The 20,982-nt window shown below is 48.1% G+C and overlaps 1 protein-coding gene across 1 annotated transcript in view; it reads left to right on the top strand.

Annotated features, from left to right (window-relative positions):
* The window catches only part of PIK3C2A (phosphatidylinositol-4-phosphate 3-kinase catalytic subunit type 2 alpha), an 852,450-nt gene that overhangs the window by 597,481 nt on the left and 233,987 nt on the right, over window positions 1-20,982 (top strand). The window contains 1 exon segment of the mRNA XM_069223730.1: window positions 10,245-10,374. Within this exon segment, the coding sequence (XP_069079831.1) occupies window positions 10,245-10,374 (130 nt within the window).

The raw sequence follows: 20,982 nt of genomic DNA, 5'->3' as shown, positions 1-20,982 counted from the left end.
GATGTGGGCTGGACACGACCGACTCTCAGGGCCTATCGGTTGCTACAATGGTGACATTGAGACTCCATGCCTGGTTGCGTACTTATGGTTATTTGGGGGATGTCCAACAGTCTGTTATGGAGATGCCCTTTGATGGCTCCCATATCTTTGCAGACAAGGCTGACTCGGCCTTGGAGAGATTCAAGGACTCCCGGGCTACAGCTCGGTCTCTTGGCCTTGCCACTGCCCCTCTCCCCCAACAGTCTGCCTTTCACCCCTTTCACAGCCATGGAAGGATCTCCCTGTTGTGTCCCCCACCCAGCCACCATGCCACCCATGCTATTCAGCCATTGCTTGGCTGGGGACGCGGAATCCCACATAGGTGTGGGAGAGGGAACCAGAGATCTGCTCAATCCACCCCTACCGCCGCTGCAGCCTCCAAACCCTCCCAGTCTGTCCCTTCACTCCAATCCAGTTGGCAGCAGGATTCGGCATCACCTGCCCCACTGGGAATCCATCACTACGGACAGGTGGGTTTTGCAGGTAGTTCGAAAGGGCTATTCTCTCCCCTTCGAATCTGCCCCACCAGCCATGCCTCCATCGATCAGCCAACTTCATGAGGATCATTTTACACTTCTATGCCAGGAAGTCATGGCTCTCTTGGCTAAGGGAGCCATAGAGAAGGTCCCTGTGCCAGAAGTAGGTCCAAAAAAGGACAAGGGCTTATGGCCTATCCTAGGCCTTCGGGACCTCAACTACTTCCTCAAGAAGGAGAAATACTAAATGCTCACCTTGGCTCAGGTCCTGCTTTGTAGGATTCTTATTTCCAAATTCCTATCCTGCCTGCCCACAGACCTTACCTACGATTCGTGGTAGTTCACGAGCACTAACAGTTTACCGTGCTCCCCTTCAGCCTTACCAGCACCCCCTCAGGTGTTCACGAAAGTGATGGTGGTGGTTGCAGCTCCTCTGCACAGGTTAGGGGTACCAGTCTTCCCCTACCTCGACGACTGGCTGTTGAAGACGGACTTCCCTCAGAAAGTCGTCTCCACCTTCAGACTACGGCAGGCCTCCTACACACGCTGGGGTTCACTATCAATGTGCCGAAGTCACACCTGACTCCCTTTCAGATGCTCCCTTTCATCGGAGATGTCCAGGACACAGTGCAGTTTTGGGCTTATCCTCCCGAAAAGCGTGTCCAAGATATTCAGGCTATGATTCCGATCTTTCAGCCTCTGTCTTGGGTTTCAGTGAGACTGACTGTAAGGAAATGCCTCCTTGGCATGGTTACCCCCTAACTTTTTACCTTTGCTGATGCTAAGTTTAGATTGAAAGTGTGCTGGGACCCTGCAAACCAGGCCCCAGCACCAGTTTTCTTTCCCTAAACTGTACCTTTGCTTCCACAATTGGCACAGCCCTGGCACTCAGATAAGTCCCTTGTAACTGTTACCCCTGGTACCAAGGGCCCTGATGCCAGGGGAGGTCTCTAAGGGCTGCAGCATGTCTTATGCCACCCTGGGGACCCCTCTCTAAGCACATGCACACTGCCACACAGCTTGTGTGTGCTGGTGGGCAGAAAATGACTAAGTCGACATGGCACTCCCCTCAGAGTGCCATGCCAACCTCACACTGCCTGTGGCATAGGTAAATCACCCCTCTAGCAGGCCTTACAGCCCTAAGGCAGGGTGCACTAAACCACAGGTGAGGGCATAGGTGCATGAGCAGTATGCCCCTACAGTGGCTAAGCAAAACCTTAGACATTGTAAGTGCAGGGTAGCTGTAAGAGTATATGGTCTGGGAGTTTGTCAAACACGAACTCCACAGTTCCATAATGGCTACACTGAAAACTGGGAAGTTTGGTATCAAACTTCTCAGCACAATAAATGCACATGATGCCAGTGTGCAATTTATTGTAACATACACCCAGAGGGCATCTTAGAGATGCCCCCTGAACACCAATCCGACTGCTAGTGCTAGGCTGACCAGTCTCTGCCAGCCTGCCACACACCAGACATGTTGCGGGAGAGTGCCTTTGTCACTCTGTGGCCAGGAACAAAGCCTGTACTGGGTGGAGGTGCTTCTCACCTCCCCCTGCAGGAAGTGTAACACCTGGTGGTGAGCCTCAAAGGCTCACCCCTTTTGTTACAGCGCCCCAGGGCATCCCAGCTAGTGGAGATGCCCGCCCCTCCGGCCACTGCCCCCACTTTTGGCGGCAAGGCTGGAGGAGATAATGAGAAAAACAAGGAGGAGTCACCCACAAGTCAGGACAGCCCCTAAGGTGTCCTGAGCTGAGGTGACCCCTGCCTTTAGAAATCCTCCATCTTAGTTTTGGAGGATTCCCCCAGTAGGATTGGGGATGTGCCCCCTCCCCACAGGGAGGAGGCACAAAGAGGGTGTAGCCACCCTTAAGGACAGTAGCCATTGGCTACTCCCCTCCCAGACCTAAACACACCCATATATTCAGTATTTAGGGGCACCCCAGAATCTAGGAAACTAGATTCCTGCAACCTGAAGAAACCAGAAGGACTGCTGACCTACAAGCCTGCAGAGAAGACGGACGACCACAACTGCTTTGGCCCCAGTCCTACCGGCCTGTCTCTGACTTCGAAAACCTGCAATCAGCGACGCATCCGACAGGAACCAGTGACCTGTGAAGCCTCAGAGGACTGCCCTGGACTAAAGGACCAAGAAACTCCCGTGAGCAGCGGCCCTGGTCAACACCAGCAACTTCTTTGCAACAAAGAAGCAACTTTCAAAGACTTCACATTTCCTGCCAGAAGCGTGAGAGTTCACACTCTGCACCCGACGCCCCCGGCTCGAGATTCAGAGAACAAACACCACAGGGAGGACTCCCTGGCGACTGCGAGCCCGTGAGTAGCCTGAGACGACCCCCATGAGTCCCCACAGCGAAACCTGCAGAGAGAATCCAGAGGCTCCCCCTGACCACGACTGCCTATAACAAGGGACCCGACGCCTGGAACCAGCACTACACCCGCAGCCCCCAGGACCTGAAGGAACCAAACCTGAGTGCAGGAGTGACCCCCAGGTGACCCTCTGCCTAGCCCAGGTGGTGGCTGTCCCGAGAAGCCCCCCCTGTGTCTACCTGCACCGCTAGAGTGACCCCAGGGTGTCTCTCCATTGTTTCCTACCTGAAACCTGATGCCTGCTTTGCACACTGCACCCGGCCGCCCCTGTGCCGCTGAGGGTGTGTTTTGTGTGCCTACTCGTTTCCCCCCCAGTGCTCTACAAAACCCCCCTGGTCTGCCCCCGAGGACACAGTTACTTACCTGCTGGCAGACTGGAACCGGAGCACCCCTGTTCTCCATAGGCGCCTATGTGTTTTGGGCACCTCTTTGACCTCTGCACCTGACCGGCCCTGAGCTGCTGGTGTGGTAACTTTGGGGTTGCCTTGAACCCCCAAAGGTGAGCTGCCTATGCCCAGGAACTGAGACTTGTAAAGTGTCTTATTTACCTCACAAGCTAGTCTTAACTTACCTCCCCCAGGAACTGTTGATTTTTGCACTCTGTCCACTTTTGAAATAGCATATTGCCATTTTAACAAAGACTGTATATGATATTGGTTTTATTCAAAGTTCCTAACTTACCTGTGTGAAGTACCTTGCATTTTTTGTGTTTACTTCAAATCTTGAACCTGTGGTTCTTAAAATAAACTAAGAAAATATATTTTTCTATATAAAAACTGCGAGGAAATGCCTCCTTGGCATGGTTACCCCCTAACTTTTTTCCTTTGCTGATGCTAAGTTATGATTTGAAAGTGTCCTGGGACCCTGCTAACCAGGCCCCAGCACCTGTGTTCTTTCCCTAAACTGTGCCTTTGTCTCCACAATTGGCACAACCCTGGCACTCAGGTAAGTCCCTTGTAACTGGTACCCCTGGTACCAAGGGCTCTGATGCCAGGGAAGGTCTCTTAGGGCAGCAGCATGTCTTATGCCACCCTGGGGACCACTCACTCAGCACATACAGACTGCCTCACAGCTTGTGTGTGCTGGTGGGGAGAAAATTACTAAGTCGACATGGCACTCCCCTCAGAGTGCCATGCCAACCTCACACTGCATGTGGCATAGGTAAGTCACCCCTCTATCAGACCTTACAGCCCTAAGGCAGGGTGCACTATACCACAAGTGAGGGCATATGTGCATGAGTACTGTGCCCCTACAGTGTCTAAGCAAAACCTTAGACATTGTAAGTGCAGGGGAAGCATAAGAGTATATGGTCTGAGAGTTTGTCAAACACGAACTCCACAGTTCCATAATGGCTACACTGAAAACTGGGAAGTTTAGTATAAAACTACTCAGCACAATAATTGCACACTGATGCCCGTGTGCAATTTATTGTAACATACACCCAGAGGGCATTTTAGAGATGCCCCCTGAATACCGATCCGACTTCTAGTGTAGGCTGACCAGTTTCTGCCAGCCTGCCACACACCAGACATGTTGCTGGCCACATGGGGAGAGTGCCTTTGTCACTCTGTGGCCAGGAACAAAGCCTGTACTGGGTGGAGGTGCTTCTCACCTCCCCCTGCAGGAACTGGAACACCTGACGCCTCAAAGGCTCACCCCTTTTGTTACAGTGCCCCAGGGCATCCCAGCTAGTGGAGATGCCCGCCCCTCTGGCCACTGCCCCAACATTTGGCGGCAAGGCAGGAGGAGATAATGAGAAAAACAAGGAGGAGTCACCCACCTGTCAGGACAGCCCCTAAGGTGTCCTGCGCTGAGGTGACCCCTGCCTTGAGAAATCCTCCATCTTGAGTTTGGAGGATTCCCCCAATTGGATTAGGGATGTGCCCCCCTCCCCACCGGGAGGAGGCACAAAGAGGGTGTAGCCACCCTCAAGGACAGTAGCCATTGGCTACTGCCCTCCCAGGCCTAGACACACCCCTAAATTCAGTATTTAGGGGCTCCCCAGATCCCAGGAAATCAGATTCCTGCAACCTTAAGAAACAAGGATGACTGCTGACATACAAGCCTGCAGAGAAAGAGGAAGACAACTGCTTTGGCCCCAGCCCTACCGGCCTGTCTCCAACTTTGAAAACCTGCTCCAGCGACTCATCCAACAGGGCCCAGCGACCTCTGAAGCCTCAGAGGACTGCCCTGGACTAAAGGACCAAGAAACTCCAGTGAGCAGCGGCCCTGTTCAAAACCAGCTGTTCAAAACCAGCTACTTCTTTGCAACAAAGAAGCAACTTTCCAAGACTGCACGTTTCCCGCCTGAAGCGTGATACTTCACACTCTGCACCCAACGCCCCCGGCTAGAGATCCAGAGAACAAACACCTCAGGGAGGACTCCCCGGCGACTGCAAGCCCATGAGTAACCAGAGACGACTCCCCCTGATCCCCCACAGCGACGCCTGCAGAGGGAATCCAGAGGCTCCCCCTGACCGCGACTGCCTGTAACAAGGGACCCGACGCCTGGAGCCAACACTGCACCCGCAGCCCCCAGGACCTGAAGGAACCGAACCTCAATGCAGGAGTGACCCCCAGGCGACCCTCTGCCTAGCCCAGGTGGTGGCTGTCCCGAGAAGCCCCCCCTGTGTCTGCCTGCACCGCTAGAGTGACCCCAGGGTGTCTCTCCATTGTTTCCTACCTGATGCCTGCTTTGCACACTGCACCCGGCCGCCCCTGTGCCACTGAGGGTGTGTTTTGTGTGCCTACTCGTGTCCCCCCCAGTGCTCTACAAAACCCCCCTGGTCTGCCCCTGAGGACACAGTTACTTACCTGCTGGCAGACTGGAACCGAATCACCCCTGTTCTCCATAGGCGCCTATGTGTTTTGGGTACCTTTTTGACCTCTGCACCTGACCGGCCCTGAGCTGCTCTTGTGGTAACTTCAGGGTTGCCTTGAACCCCCAATGGTGGGCTGCCTATGCCCCAGAACTGAGACTTGGAAGTGTTTTACTTACCTCCTAATCTAACCTTTACTTACGTCCCCCAGGAACTGTTGATTTTTGCACTGTGTCCACTTTGTAAATAGCTTATTGCCATTTTTACAAAGACTGTATATGATAGTGCTTTAATCAAAGTTCCTAAAGTATCTAAGTGAAGTACCTTACATTTAAAGTGTTTACTGTAAATCTTGAACCTGTGGTTCTTAAAATAAACTAAGAAAATATATTTTTCAATATAAAAACCTTTTGGCCTGGAGTAAGTCTTTGAGTGTGTGTTCCTCATTTATTGCCTGTGTGTGTACAACAAATGCTTAACACTACCTTCTGATAAGCCTACTGCTCGACCACACTACCACAAAATAGAGCATTAGAATGATCTACTTTGCCACTATCTCACCTCTAAGGGGAACCCTTAGACTCTGTGCACACTATTTCTTACTTTGAAATAGTATATAAAAGCCAACTTCCTACAAATGGCCATTAAATCAGCCAGGCAGGTTATTAAACTGCAAACACTTTCTGTGCACCCTTCTTACATAGCGTTCTTCCCAAACAAACTGTTGTTGAGAACGTGTGCCTCTTTACTTCTGAAAGTGGTGACCCCATTTAATGTAGACCAGACCATCACCTTGCTTAAATGAAAGGTCTTAAAAAGTAACTGTCAGGGCTCAGAAGTGACTCCCATAAAGGCACCATGTGCATCACTTCTGACACAGAGCTGAATGATACCACCTGCAGGCATGCAGAGGTACTGCTTGAAAGCATTACCAAAGCTAAGTATCTTGTTCTTCAGACTCATTCCAGTCAAGACAGTTGTGAGGCTTTTTAGTCTTGTGGTTTCATTGTCGTGCATACTGCCAGGCTGACAAGTCCATTGGCACATGTGGGTTCTGCACAGAGGGAGACACTCAGACAGCATCCATTTTTCAGATGAGGCAGCCTTAGAGTGTTTAATGGTGGATGGAGGATGCCAACCTGATATATGGCAGGCCATTCTTCCTGCCTCATCTAGAGCTCACGGTGATAACAGATGCCTCATCTTTGGACTGGAGAGGCCACATGGATGAGGTAAAAATCAGAGGCCTCTGATGTGGTGCTTCTGCTCTAATGGAACCATTAAGATCTTCCTGCCTTCCATCAGAAGCAGCTCTGTTTAGGTTCTGACTGATAACACAACTGCCATATGATAATTCAGCAAGCAGGATGGTGTGAGATTACGTGCGCTGAGCTAAGAGTTGCTGAGACTAGTGCTAGCTGGACCTTCAGCTTCCTTAACTGTTAACCACTTGGCGCAGGCCCTTTGAATGGCATGGCGGACCACTTTAGCAAATGTCATCTGCATTTGGAGGTAGTTTGAGGTGTCTTTACCTAGTGTGGTGTGATGTGGGTAGATCTTTTTGCTGATGTGCTTTTTGTGCTCTTGAAGATCTATCTCTGGACTCTTTGGTAGACAGTGTTCAACCTTCGTTGGGACTTGTGTTTCCTTTACACATTTCCATCTCTGCCTGTCAGAGAACATGAGGAGGGACTGGGCTCACGCATCCTGATAGACTAAGAATGAGCCCATAGGCTTTCGTACTCTGATCTACTTAGTCTGAACATGTGTCCTCTGTTCCATCTGCCCCTTCAGTAGCACCTGCTGCATATGAAGCATATGCTGTTAGCCCTTTGTACAAATCATCTGTTACGATGAGTCTTTGAAAGGACTTACTTTTATTTTCTTCTTCACCCCTCCTTGTGCCGACCCTTAAGGCCGTTTTTATCATTGAACTCACTTGTGCATATTGTGTCAGTGAGCTACAAGGCCGCTAATGCAACATAATTACAAGGCCCCCTTTCCTAACAAGTTTGTACTTTAGCCTCGAGCATCTTTACTACCAAAAGTACTGTCGCTCTTCCATGTGGGAACAGTCTTCTACACTCCCCACTTTTTCTCTCTGAGGCATTCCTCCAATGAAAAGGAGATGCTTCAGCGTTTGGACCCCAAGAGATCACCAAGGAGCAGCAGTTAGGTGACCAACTTTTCATTGGATTTGCCAGTGCGAAGAAGGGAAGAGCAGTTAAAAACAATTAAACCTTTCAAGGTGGATCATCCTGTGTATCAAGAGGTGCTGTCCCTTTTGCAAATAGGAGGCTTATGAAGGCCTTTAGACTGCTAACACCAGAGCCAAATCCACCACTACAGCTTTAGCTAGGGTGCTCCAGTGCTTGATGTCTGGCAGGCTACTATACGGGCATCTGTCCTATTCTTCACCAGGTACTACTACATAGGCTCTTAGATCCACAGGGACAGCCGTCTTGCCCATGTGGTGCTGGTGGACTTCCTTGTGTTAGGTTTGCTCTTCAGGTCCCTACAAACACACACCCCACCCCACCCCACCCCACCACGGGAGTACTACATTATCTACTTCTAAGATGAGTAATCTGTCTGTATCCATCAGAAAAATGTATTGCTTACCCCAGGTACTTTTATTTCTAGTGGATACTCTGACTAACTTACCCACCATCATCTGTGTTCTGTAGAGTGCTCTTCAGATAAGGTAACAAGGTACAATTTTAGATTTAGCATGGTGCCTAGCGACGACCAGTTTTTCAGCCACATCTGAGGGCCCAGACGTGATTTTAGAATCAGTTGTTGGATTCATGGTACCTCTTCCAGAGCTGGGATGTGGTGCCACCTACTGCAGTGTGAAAGTTGTTGAATGGAAAGTTTCCTGATCCAGTTTAGCACCCAGGGAATTTCAAAAGGGGAAGAATCGGAGTTTAGATAGAGTATCCCCCAGAGCATTACTAACAACATTATTAAGAGTTTACATTGCAAAAGTTGCTGTACCGTTTAAAGTAAGATTCAAACACAGCTTGATGAATGAGTTCTTGTTTTGTTGTGCCATGATGTCCTGGGGTAGTAGTAATTTGGGATGTTAAACAATTGGAGCATTTAATGAGTGGTCTCTGATTGTTCTCAGCTTTAGTGGAGGGTTTAAGCTGTGCTTGTGTGTGGAAATAAAAATCCTAATCCTGTTCTTGGATTTAACAGTCTTGGCTCAGAATCAGACCTCATGCAACAGCTCAAGAATTTATCACGTTATTAACCCAGCAACCAATTCAATGCAGATAGAGAACATTTCACTACAGTGAAAATCCTAAATTACCCGCAATACATGTATTCTTATTTTCTATTTCCCAACCTACTGCTATCTTGAAGTTAACTTGGAATTATCACTATCAGGAAAAAAACTAAACTGATTGGGGCAAATAAGCATATGAAACATTTTGCATTTTTTTTAATCCTCCCATTCTGGCCGTCCTATGTTTCCTTTCCCGCACCTTCGTCCCCTCTCCCACCTAGAGTTTACTTGTAATTTTAGTAGTATTATGTCCGCAATGCTAGTTCTAAAGTGGCTTGCATGGTCATTTCTGATGTGGCTTTTATGACCATCTCTCCCTGACTTCTTAAATGATTTTAAGCACATTTTTCTCTTATTAAATGGTTGCTAAAGTTGCATATTAATAGCGCCAGTGAAACTGCGTCATTTTTTTAAAGTGTAACCTTATATCTGTATGGGTGAAAAGAAGAACTTCTTATGTGAAAATAAAGGTAACGGGAATTGTGACAGTGTTGCTTTTTTAAATAATTAGATGCCCTTTTGTCCTGAATATTTTCATTTCTTCTAACATTTCTTTAGCACTCTAGTTGTCCGAGTAAGTGTGGGGTTCCTTTGAATCTAATAACGTGAACACAATGATTCACAACATCTACACCTAAGATGTCTACCATATTTAAATAGCGCTACAAAAATGTGGTTCTAGGATGTTATAAAATGTTGGATTTTTTATAGAGTATTATTTCTATATGCTGCTTATGTTCGTATTTTGGCAGTGAATGTTTTTGTGCCTGTAATTCCCCCACATGGAACCTTGGTTTTTGGCATAGAAAGTGTAAAGATCTCTTTACAAAATTATCAAACTATGGAGACATTTAAAGTGAGCAGGCATTTTCTCAGGTAGCTACAGCAAATACCCTTGTCACCTTGAATAGTAGAGAGTTTTGGCAAATATCGAGACATGCGTTCCCAGAGACAATAGTCAGTGTGTGGTCTTGAGCAAATGCCACAGATAGGCCACTTTACAAATATCACAGTCCCAACATTTTGTCACTTCAGCCCATACGAACGTGGTTCATTTTTAAAAAGAGGCTTTGGGTATTAAATGGTTAGCTAGCCTGCCCTTCTCCTTTATTGCTTATTTTTTCTAATGTCATTCATAAAGTTTCATTTGCTTCTTTATCTAGTTTGTGTAAAAAGGTGGAAAATATTGCCTCAGTTTATTTTGTATTCTCATTTTTCTTGTGTTCTCAGGTGGGGGAAGATCTGCGGCAGGATATGCTGGCTTTGCAGATTATCAAAATCATGGACAAGATATGGCTTCAGGAAGGATTGGACCTTCGAATGGTCATTTTTAAGTGCCTTTCTACTGGCAAAGACAGAGGTGTGGTGGTCAGATTGTGCCTTTTACTAAAGCTTCACATACTCCTACAAGTAAAATACCTGAAACACGTGTTAATATGTGTTACGTGTGTGGAAAAATGTAAAGTGTTCAACTCTTCAGTTATTTTCTGGCTACATTGTTTACATCAGTAACCATCGACCATCTTTGTTGGTCCTAAAATGTAATCTCCCCATGGAAACAAAGGTAACTGAAAGTCACATAGCAAATAGAAAATATACAAGCCTACCCAGCAAATGTAGGAAAGTAAAGGCAAATGTTGCAGAAATTTTGAAAACTTATTTCCATCTCCAGTATAATTTCATTATAGACTATCATTCTCATTCGGATCTGCCCAGATTGCAGGTCAAAGCGTGTCAGACTTGTAGCTAGATAGCATGTGTAAAGCATAGGTATTATGGCATGTGTAAAATTGTACATTTTTGAGCTGTGTTGGCAAAAGTAGAGAAATTATTACAGTTAGATTAAAACACAATTTTTCTGGTTCCAACAAAGAACCTGTTCCATCTTGGGTTTGATGCTGTTCTGCCAAGTTGCCCTTGATGTGGTAGGATGTTTTCTGATATAAACCATAGACAGGCAAGGATTGCAAAAGGCATGGGAATAATTATGGATAATTTTCCTTACAATTATATGTCTTGTCAGTCTGGCCCCAATTCTAATTGACGTGTTGTTTTTCTTCGAAGAAGTCTTTTCGAGTCACAGGACCGAGTGACTCCTCCCTTTCGGCTCCATTGTGCATGGGCGTCAACTCCATCTTAGATTGTTTTCTTGCCTCCATCGGGTTCGGACGTGTTCCTCTTCGCTCCGTATTTCGAATCGGGAAAGTTAGGTAAAGTTTTGAAAATTCGACGGTATTGTTACCGCTCGGTACCGGGTTAGTGTTAGTGTATCGGCACCGATATCAAGAACGCCTCGGCGGCCCTTCGGGGCTTCCACTCTTCACCGAGGCCTGGTCGGCCCGACCACACCCGTCGTCCCAGACTAATGGACCGGACCCCCTTCCGCTTCTGTCCTAAGTGCCACGCAAAGTATCCTTATACAGACCAGCATCGGGTCTGTAACCTGTGTTTGTCACCCGAACACAGAGAGGATACCTGTGAAGCTTGTCGAGCGTTTCGATCGAAAAAGACCTTGCGTGATCGACGTGCAAGAAGACTGCAAATGGCGTCGAAACCAAAAGAACAGCTCGACGTCCAAGAGGAGGAAAGTATCTCCATCCAAGGGACAGACTCGGATGAATCCGAAGGTGAACGACCCTTGACGGTGCATCGAACCGTGAGTAAACCTGCCCCGTCCCAAAGTCAGGTTCATATAAAAACACTTAAGGCCATGGGAACGCCACCGCCAGCAGGCCATGGCTCAACCCACCGAAAGGAAGGTGACCAAACATCATCGGCACCAAAAAAGGCCAAAGAGTTGCCGAAGACTTCCGACTCCGGTCGGGAAACTGGCACCGAACATTCTCGACACCGAGTGATCGAATCGATCAAACCACAAAAAATCGCCTCAGAACCGAAAAATACTTTTATTGCAGAAACTTCGGTACCGAAAAAAGCGGCTTCGGAGCCAAAAAGAAGCTCTTATATAGAAGAGCAAGGACTTTCCAGCCAACTCAAAGAAAGACATCGATTCAAGCAAGAGTTAGGTATGGAAGAGAACCTGATCATACACAAAGGAGATTACATATACAAAAAGAGACTCGCAAAATACAAACTTTGCCTCCACTCAAAACAAAAAGGAAGCTTGCATTTCAGGAGACAGAAATGCAACCTAAAGCAAAAGTGGCTAGAGACAAATCTCCACCACCAATGGTCTCACCACAACCGTCCCCACCGCACTTACCACAACTGTCACCAGTGGGAACACCTATAATGCAGTCACCCACACATACTGGGATGACACAGGATGATGCTGATGCATGGGACTTATATGATGCGCCAGTATCGGATAACAGTCCAGATTGTTATCTACAAAGCCGTCACCACCAGAAGACAGTACTGCATATACGCAGGTACTATCCAGGGCAGCTATATTCCACAACGTAGCAATGCACACAGTGCCAGTGGAGGATGACTTCCTTTTTAACACTGGCATCCACCCACTCTTCCTATCAGAGTCTGCTGATGCTCCCGGGCATGCTCAAGCATGCGCAACAGGTCTTCCAGGAGCCTGTAAAAGGAAGAGCTATCACGCCTGGAGTTGAAAAAAAGTACAAACCCCCCCTGCCCCCCCAACAGATCCTGCAGGCAAGTGAGTAGCATCACAGGCAGCCAATCAATGGCGAATTGCGAATTCACAAGCCCTACTTGCACGCTACGACAGGGCACACTGGGACGAGACGCAAGACATCATACAGCACTTGCCCAAGGAACATCAAAAACGTGCCCAGCAAGTAGTGGAGGAAGGACAGGCCATATCTAACAACCAGATAAGGTCCGCACTAGACTCGGCAGACACGGCAGCACGGACTGTCAACACGGCTGTAACCATTCACAGACATGCATGGCTCAGACGTTCTGGATTCAAGCCGGAGATTCAACAAGTGGTGTTAAATATGCCATTTAATCAACAACAGTTGTTTGGGCCGGATGTCGATACAGCCATTGAAAAAATTAAAAAAGACACAGACACGGCGAAAGTCATGGGCGCGCTCTATTCCCCACAAGTCAGAGGCACCTTTAGAAAACCACAATTCACAGGAGGGTTTCGGCAACAAACATCTGAGCCTTCCACCTCTCAAACCAGACCCACCTATCAATCACAATAACAAAGGGGAGGGTTTCGTGGTTCCTATAGAGGACAATTCCCAAAAGGAAGGGGAAAATTCCAACCAACCCAACCAAGCCAAACCAAGCAGTGACTTCAATGTCACAACACCCCAACACTTGTCACCAGTGGGGGGGAGGCTAACCACATACTACCAAAACTGGACCCATATTACCACAGACACATGGGTCCTATCAATTATCCAACATGGTTATTGCATGGAATTCACAACATTCCCTCCAGATGTGCCACCCAAAACACACAGACTGTCCCAACAACACTTACCTCTATTACAAATAGAGGTCCAAGCACTACTACAAAAACAAGCAATAGAGCTCGTACCCAATCATCAAAAAGGAACAGGCGTCTACTCACTATATTTCCCGATTCCAAAAAAGGAGAAAACGTTAAGACCTATCTTAAATTTCAGAACACTGAGGCGGTCATTCTGACCGCGGCGGGCGGCAGTCGCCGCCCGCCATGCGGTCACCGCCGAATGACCGCCCCGCGGTCACAAGACCGCGGCGGCCATTCCAACTTTCCCGCTGGGCCGGCGGGCGACCACCAAAAGGCCGCCCGCCGGCCCAGCGGGAAAGCCCCTGCAACGAGGAAGCCGGCTCCGAATGGAGCCGGTGGAGTTGCAGGGGTGCAACGGGTGCAGTGGCACCCGTCGCGATTTTCACTGTCTGCTAAGCAGACAGTGAAAATCTTTGTGGGGCCCTGTTAGGGGGCCCCTGCACTGCCCATGCCAGTGGCATGGGCAGTGCAGGGGCCCCCAGGGGCCCCACAACACCCGTTCCCGCCATCCTGGTTCTGGCGGTGAAAACCGCCAGAAACAGGGTGGCGGGAAGGGGGTCGGAATCCCCATGGCGGCGCTGCAAGCAGCGCCGCCATGGAGGATTCCCTGGGCCAGGGGAAAACCGGCGGGAAACCGCCGGTTCCCCTTTTCTGACCGCGGCATTACCACCGCGGTCAGAATAGCCCTGGAAGCACCGCCAGCCTGTTGGCGGTGCTTCCGCGGTCCCCGGCCCTGGCGGTCCAGGAATGGCCCCCTGAATCTCTTCATCAAATCAGACCATTTCCACATGGTAACACTTCAAGACGTAGTTCCCTTATTAAATAAAGAGGAATACATGACCGCATTGGATCTCAAGAATGCGTATTTCCACATACCCATCCATCCTTCTCACAGAATATACTTAAGGCTTGTAATGCACGGCATACACTATCAATTCAAAGTGCTACCATTCGGAATAACAACAGCTCCCAGGGTATTCACAAAATGCCTAGAAGTAGTAGCCGCTCACATACGGAGTCAGCACATGCACGTATTTCCATATTTAGACGACTGGCTGATAAAAATCAACACTCAACAAAAGTGTCTTCTCCAATACGTCATAGAAACTCTACACAAACTGGGGTTCTCTATAAATTACAAAAAGTCACATCTGCAACCATCCCAAATACAACAATACTTGGGAGCAACACTCAACACACAAAGGGCAATTGCCACTCCAAGTCCACAAAGAGTCCAATTGTTCCAAAATGTAAGATCAAGCATACAACCAAACCAACATTACACTGTAAAGTTTGTAATGAAACTACTAGGCATGATGTCCTCATGCATAGCCATTGTCCCAAATGCAGGATTACACATGCGGCCCTTACAACAGTGCCTAGCAAAACAATGGACCCAAGCACAGGGTCAACTTCAAGATCTAGTGTTGATAGACCGCCAAACACACTCCTCGCTTCAATGGTAGAACACTATAAATTTAAACAAAGGGCGGCAATTCCAAGACCCAGTGCCTCAAGATATTATCACGACAGATGCTTCCATGGTTGGGTGGGGAGCACACCTCAACAATCACAGCATACAGGGTCAATGGGACAATCAACAAAAACAACTTCACATAAATCACTTGGAACTGCTAGCGTTTTTTCTAGCACTAAGTGTTTCAGCCATTAGTAGCCCACAAACACATTCTTGTCAAGACAGACAACATGACAACAATGTACTATCTCAACAAACAAGGTGGGACACACTCGTCACAACTGTCTCTGAGCACAAAAGATTTGGCATTGGGCAATTCACAACCACATTCACCTAATAGCACAATACATACCTGGCATTCAAAATCATTTAGCCGACAATCTCAGTCGAGATCACCAGCAAACTCACAAATGGAAAATACATCCCCATATCCTACAGAATCACTTCCACAGCTGGGGAACAGCAAACATAGACCTATTCGCAACAAAAGAAAACACAAAATGCCAAAACTTCGCGTCCAGGTACCCACACCCTCATGCTCTATGGATCAACTGGTCAGGGATATTTGCTTACGCTTTACCCCCTCTCCCACTCATTCCTTATCTGGTCAACAAACAAAGTCAAAACAAACTCAAACTAATACTCCTAGCACCAACCTGGGCTCGCCAACCGTGGTACACAACACTGTTGGACTTAACAGTAGTACCTCACATCAAACTACCAAACAGGCCAGATCTGTTAACACAACACAAACAACAGATCAGACACCCGAATCCAGCATCGCTCAATCTAGCAATCTGGCTCCAGAAGTCTTAGAATTTGGACATTTAAATCTTACACAAGAGTGTATGGAGATCATTAAACAAGCCAGAAAACCTACAACAAGACATTGTTACGCAAACAAATGGAAAAGATTTGTTTGCTACTGCCACACTATCAAATTCAACCACTACATGCCTCCACAAAACACATTGTTAACTATCTATTACACTTAAAAAAGTCTAATCTAGCATTCTCTTCCATTAAAATCCATCTCACTGCAATATTTGCCTATCTGCAGATTACACATACAACATCACTTTTTAGAATCCCAGTCATTAAAGCATTTATGGAGGGACTAAAAAGAATCATACCCCCAAGGACACCACCAGTACCTTCGTGGAACCTTAATATTGTATTAACACGACTCATGGGCCCACGATTCGAACCCATGCATTCTGGTCAAATCCAATATCTGACTTGGAAAGTAGCCTTTCTAATAGCCATCAAATCACTTAGAAGAGTGAGTGAAATACAAGCATTTACTATTCAAGAACCCTTTATACAAATACATAAACATAAAGTCGTTCTCCGTACAAATCCAAAATTCTTACCAAAGGTCATATCACCATTTCATCTATCCCTATATCCAAACAAGGCATTTCCAGATGGATAGTTAAATGTATTCAAACTTTCTACATTAAAGCAAAAAGAGAATTACCTATTACACCAAGTGCACATTCCACTCCACAATGGCTTTTCTTGGGAATATACCAATGACAGATATTTGTAAGGCAGCCACCTGGTCGATGCCTCATACATTTACTAAGCCTTACTGTGTACATGTGTTAGCAACACAACAAGCCACAGTAGGACAGGCAGTATTAAGAACATTATTTCAAAACAACTTCAACTCTTACAGGCTAAACCACCGCTTTTTGGGGAGATTACTGCTTAGTAGTCTATGCACAGCATGTGTATCTGCAGCTACACATGCATCCGAAAGGAAAATGTCACTTACCCAGTGTACATCTGTTCGTGGCGTGAGACGCTGCAGATTCCATGGTGACATTTTCCACTTAGGAGCGGTCCCTAAAGCTAATGGCGGCCTGGCATTCGTCTCCGCGTAGGTCCCGGTCTCGAGATCGGTTGCAGAGTCATCACCACTCATCGTCTTCTAAATCCTCGGGTCAAGGTAAGAAGAAGAAGTCGAAGAAGTCCCATCGCTCTCCGACTTCTCCCCGTCACTCGGCCAGCGCGACGCGGGAAGAGCATCCACACACTAGGCCTCCGTCCTCAGATCCTGTGTCCGGGTCGGCTCCGTGCTTCCCTGAGTTTCCCAGAGCCGGAGCGACCCCCGCCCAACTAAGAGTTTTACAGAGCCATGCACCACATATTTGGGTGAGCCGACTCCGATACGGCGCCTTCAGGCCCAAGGGGTTGGGCAGAGGGGCCTTCTGGTTCCACGCAGGCGGCTTAAGCCCCGGCCAACGAGGTCACCCCCGGATCCTTGCGTGGATCCACACCGGTCTCACCCTCGAGACCTTCCCCAGCGCCGGGTCGATTATTGATGCCCGACATCGGTGGTGCCCACTATCGATGTCGACCCAATTGTTATCCCCAACGAGTCGGAGCGGCGTCGGCCAACGCCGCCTTTGGCTTCGGTGGGGCCTATTCACCCCAGGTCGGATTACAACCCTTTTTCCTATGGTTACGAATATGGGGAGGAATTGGAGGGGTCCCTGGACCCTTACGAATACCAGGATGACCCTGCTGTGGACTGGGCACAGGATTTGGGCAAAGCCAGTGGTCTGGATACTTCTCCTGATGCTGTCATGTTGTCTCCTCCAACTGTGGCTACGGCGGAGGGAGCAACATATGGTATGGTGGTCAGTAGGGCAGCTGAGGTCCTAGACCTTGAACTTCCTACTGTAGAGGTCAGGTCTAATCTCCGGACGGAGGTGCTGCAGCCTGGGACTTCTACTTCAGAAACCCTTTTACCATTCAATGAGGCCCTCACTTATGTCCTTTTGGGTACATGGTCCAAATCCAACACAGGGGCTCCTGTAAATAGGACTATCGCACGCCGCCATCGGCCCACTCTGAACGACCCTAAATTCCAGTCTCAATACCTGGGATTCCTGTTATCCAGGCTTCCTCTTCTTCAGGCGCGTTCCCTTCCGCACCCCCGGATAGGGAATCCAAAAGGCTGGAACAGTTTGGCAAGAAGTTGTTTTCTTCCTCCAGTCTAGTGCTGCGGTCTGTGAACACCGCATGCCTTTTGGGCTGTTATACCCACTCCCTGTGGGATACGGTTGCGCAAGTCCTGCTGCAGATGCCAGAGGAGGCCCGTGCTATCGTATCCCAAACAGTGAACGATAGGGGAGACGCGGCAAAGTTCACAATCTGTTGTGGGCTGGAAACGACTGACTCTCTGGGCAGATCAGTTGCAACGACAGTGGCGATACTGCGCCACGCCTGGTTACGCACTTCTGGTTTCTCGGGGGATGTCCAACAGTCACTCAGACTGCAATGCCGGATGCAGGATGGTGTCCCTGACACCATCTGTGAGTCGCAACGGGGTTGCAAAGGTCCACCTCATTAATATTAATGAGGGGGGGGGTTGCAATTTGCGACCCCCTTGCGAGTCGCAGCACTCACAGGGATGGTGGCCTGCTGGAGACAGCAGACCACCATGTCTGTGACTGCTTTTAAATAAAGCGTTTTATTTTATTTTTTTTGTAATGCAGCCCGTTTTCCTTAAAGGAAAACGAGATGCATTACAAACTGAAAAAATGAAATGTTTTAGTTTCATTTTTTCAGAGCAGGCAGTGGTCCATAGGTCCTATGGACCACTGCCTGCTCTGAAAAAATGTTTTCAAGGCCATTCACAAAGGGGAAGGGGTCCCATGGGGACACCTTCCCTTTTGCGAATGGGTTACCACTAGTGTGACACTGGTGGTAACTGCGAATTGCTTTGTGACCGCATTCGCGGTCACAAAGCAATCCTGCATCACACTGCAACTCACAAGTAGGAAGGGGAACACCCCTTCCTATTTGCAACTCGCAGTCCCATTTTGCGAGTCGGTAACCAGGTTACCGACTCGCAGAATGGGAATGGGCATCGCAATGTGAGTTTTGCGCCTCGCAAACAAAGTTTTTCGCTGTTTGAAAGGCGCAAAACCCTGCTACATCTGGCGTTGGGATCCTAAAAGGGCTCACCCACTTATTTCCTCCCACTCCATTTATCATGGCTCAGTGGGATCTTAATCTTGTACTTAATTATTTGATGTATACCCCCTTTGAGCCACTACATAATTGTCCCTTGCAGCTCCTCACCTTCAAAGTTGTCTTTCTGGTCGCTAACACCTCTGCACGCAGGGTGAGTGAGCTTCAGGCCCTTTCTTCCAAACCTCCATACTTGTCTGTACACCCTGACAAAGTAGTGCTACGCATTAGAGCTTCCTCTTTGCTAAGGTGGTTACACCATTTCATGTAGGCAAGTCCATCACTTTGCCTGTCTTCTACACACCCCCACATCCTTCCCATGAGGAGGAGAGACTCCACCACCTGGACCCAAAAAAGTGTTGCCGTTCTACCTCAATCGGAAGGGAAGGCAGTGCAAAAGCGTACCATCTCTCAATGGGTGCCTCATTGCATCAAAATGTGCTACGCTTTGGCTAAGAAGCAACCTCCTGAAGGCTTGCATGTTCATTCCACCAGAGCAACTGCTGCTTCCACCACGTTAGCACACGAAGTTCCTGTCCTGGGTATCTGTCATGCAGCTACGTGGGCATCCCTGCACACGTTTGCTAAGCATTACTGCCTGGATAGTCAGGTCCGTCGAGACAGCTACTTTGGTTGTTCGGTCCTGAAGGACTTTTTAGTATGATCTTGGTTTGCAGCCCACCACTGAGGATGGCATTGCTTGGGTATCTATACTAAGGTAAGGAATCGGCAACTAGAAGACTCTATCAGTTGTACAAGTTACTTACCTTCGGCAACAAAATATCTGGTAGAGACTTTTTCTAGTTGCAGATTCCTTACTGCCCACTCATCCTCCCCGCTTGCGAACTGATTTCTAGGGACAGGGATTCCTCCTTTCAGGTCCTTAGCTCTGGCGCACCAGTCTCAGTGTTCTTAGCAGCTCTGCGCTCTGGCGCACCAATCTCAGTGTTCTTAACAGCTCTGCACTCTGGCGTGGAAAGTCGTTACAAAAAACTGACGTCACTGCGCGAGGGCGGTGTCTATGTACTATTCCCGACGTCATCACTGCGCGAGGGCGGTGTCTATGTACTATTCCCGACGTCATCACTGCGACCACAACGCCTGCAGAGTCGACCTACGCCACCTAGAGACACGCAAGGGTATTGCTCGAAGAGAAAAAATCTCAGGATCCAGTCTGACGCCTGGGAGGAAATTCTAAGGTAAGGAATCTGCAACTAGAATATGTCTCTACCAGATATTTCGTTACCGACGGTAGGTAACTTGTACATATATATTTACTTAAAAAAACAAAGGATATGGGGAGTTGGCTGCAGAATAGTAATTAAAATTACTTTACATAAAAAAAAGAACAAAAGACATAGAAATTCACTTAAAAAAAAACAAAGGTTACAGGGACATTATAGTTGTGTTCTGAATTCGCTTGCACAAAACCTCAGAAATTCAGCAGATATAGCTAGTGTTATTTCAAGTAACTATAGCTCGTGCTTTAAGGTAACGATAACTCGCACCCTCGTGTGCACTGCTAATTACCCCCAAAATACAGCACTCATAGCAGCTTTTACAGCACCAATAAAAATATCAATGAAACCTTAGCAGTCCAATTATTGAAGAAAAAACTTTGCATGGCGAGGGCCCCTGCGTATTTTAGTATCTTCGCCCCGGGGAGTTGGTGGTCCCCCGAGCTAATACAAGCCCTAGTATGGGGGTTCCCCTCCTTTTTTAAGGCCTCAGGACCTGTACCACTCAGCGCCAAAATAACACGGCCAGGAGGAGCTGGAACAAGAGGAGGCCTTTTGGATCCAGGACTCTGATGTATCGAAAGCCACAAGGTAACATCTGCACAACCCATTAGTACTGTGGCCCCACCTTCCCACCCAAAGAATATTAAAAAGCCTCTTGCAGGCTCTCCACCAGGCCCTGGCTGGATCAGAAAACTGTTTCGGCTGCCCACCCTCTGGCTCAGCTCTGAAAATAACGTCTTAGACTTCCACCTCCAACGCCTCGGTCCGAGACATTGTTGCCATCTTGGTCTGAACTTCGGCTCTGAGTACTTCTGCTCC

Source organism: Pleurodeles waltl, chromosome 3_1 (genome assembly GCF_031143425.1).
Source record: "Pleurodeles waltl isolate 20211129_DDA chromosome 3_1, aPleWal1.hap1.20221129, whole genome shotgun sequence".
Classification (NCBI taxonomy): domain Eukaryota; kingdom Metazoa; phylum Chordata; class Amphibia; order Caudata; family Salamandridae; genus Pleurodeles; species Pleurodeles waltl.
The sequence above is the reverse complement of the archived record's forward strand: the minus strand, read 5'-3'. Positions and strand labels throughout refer to the sequence as shown.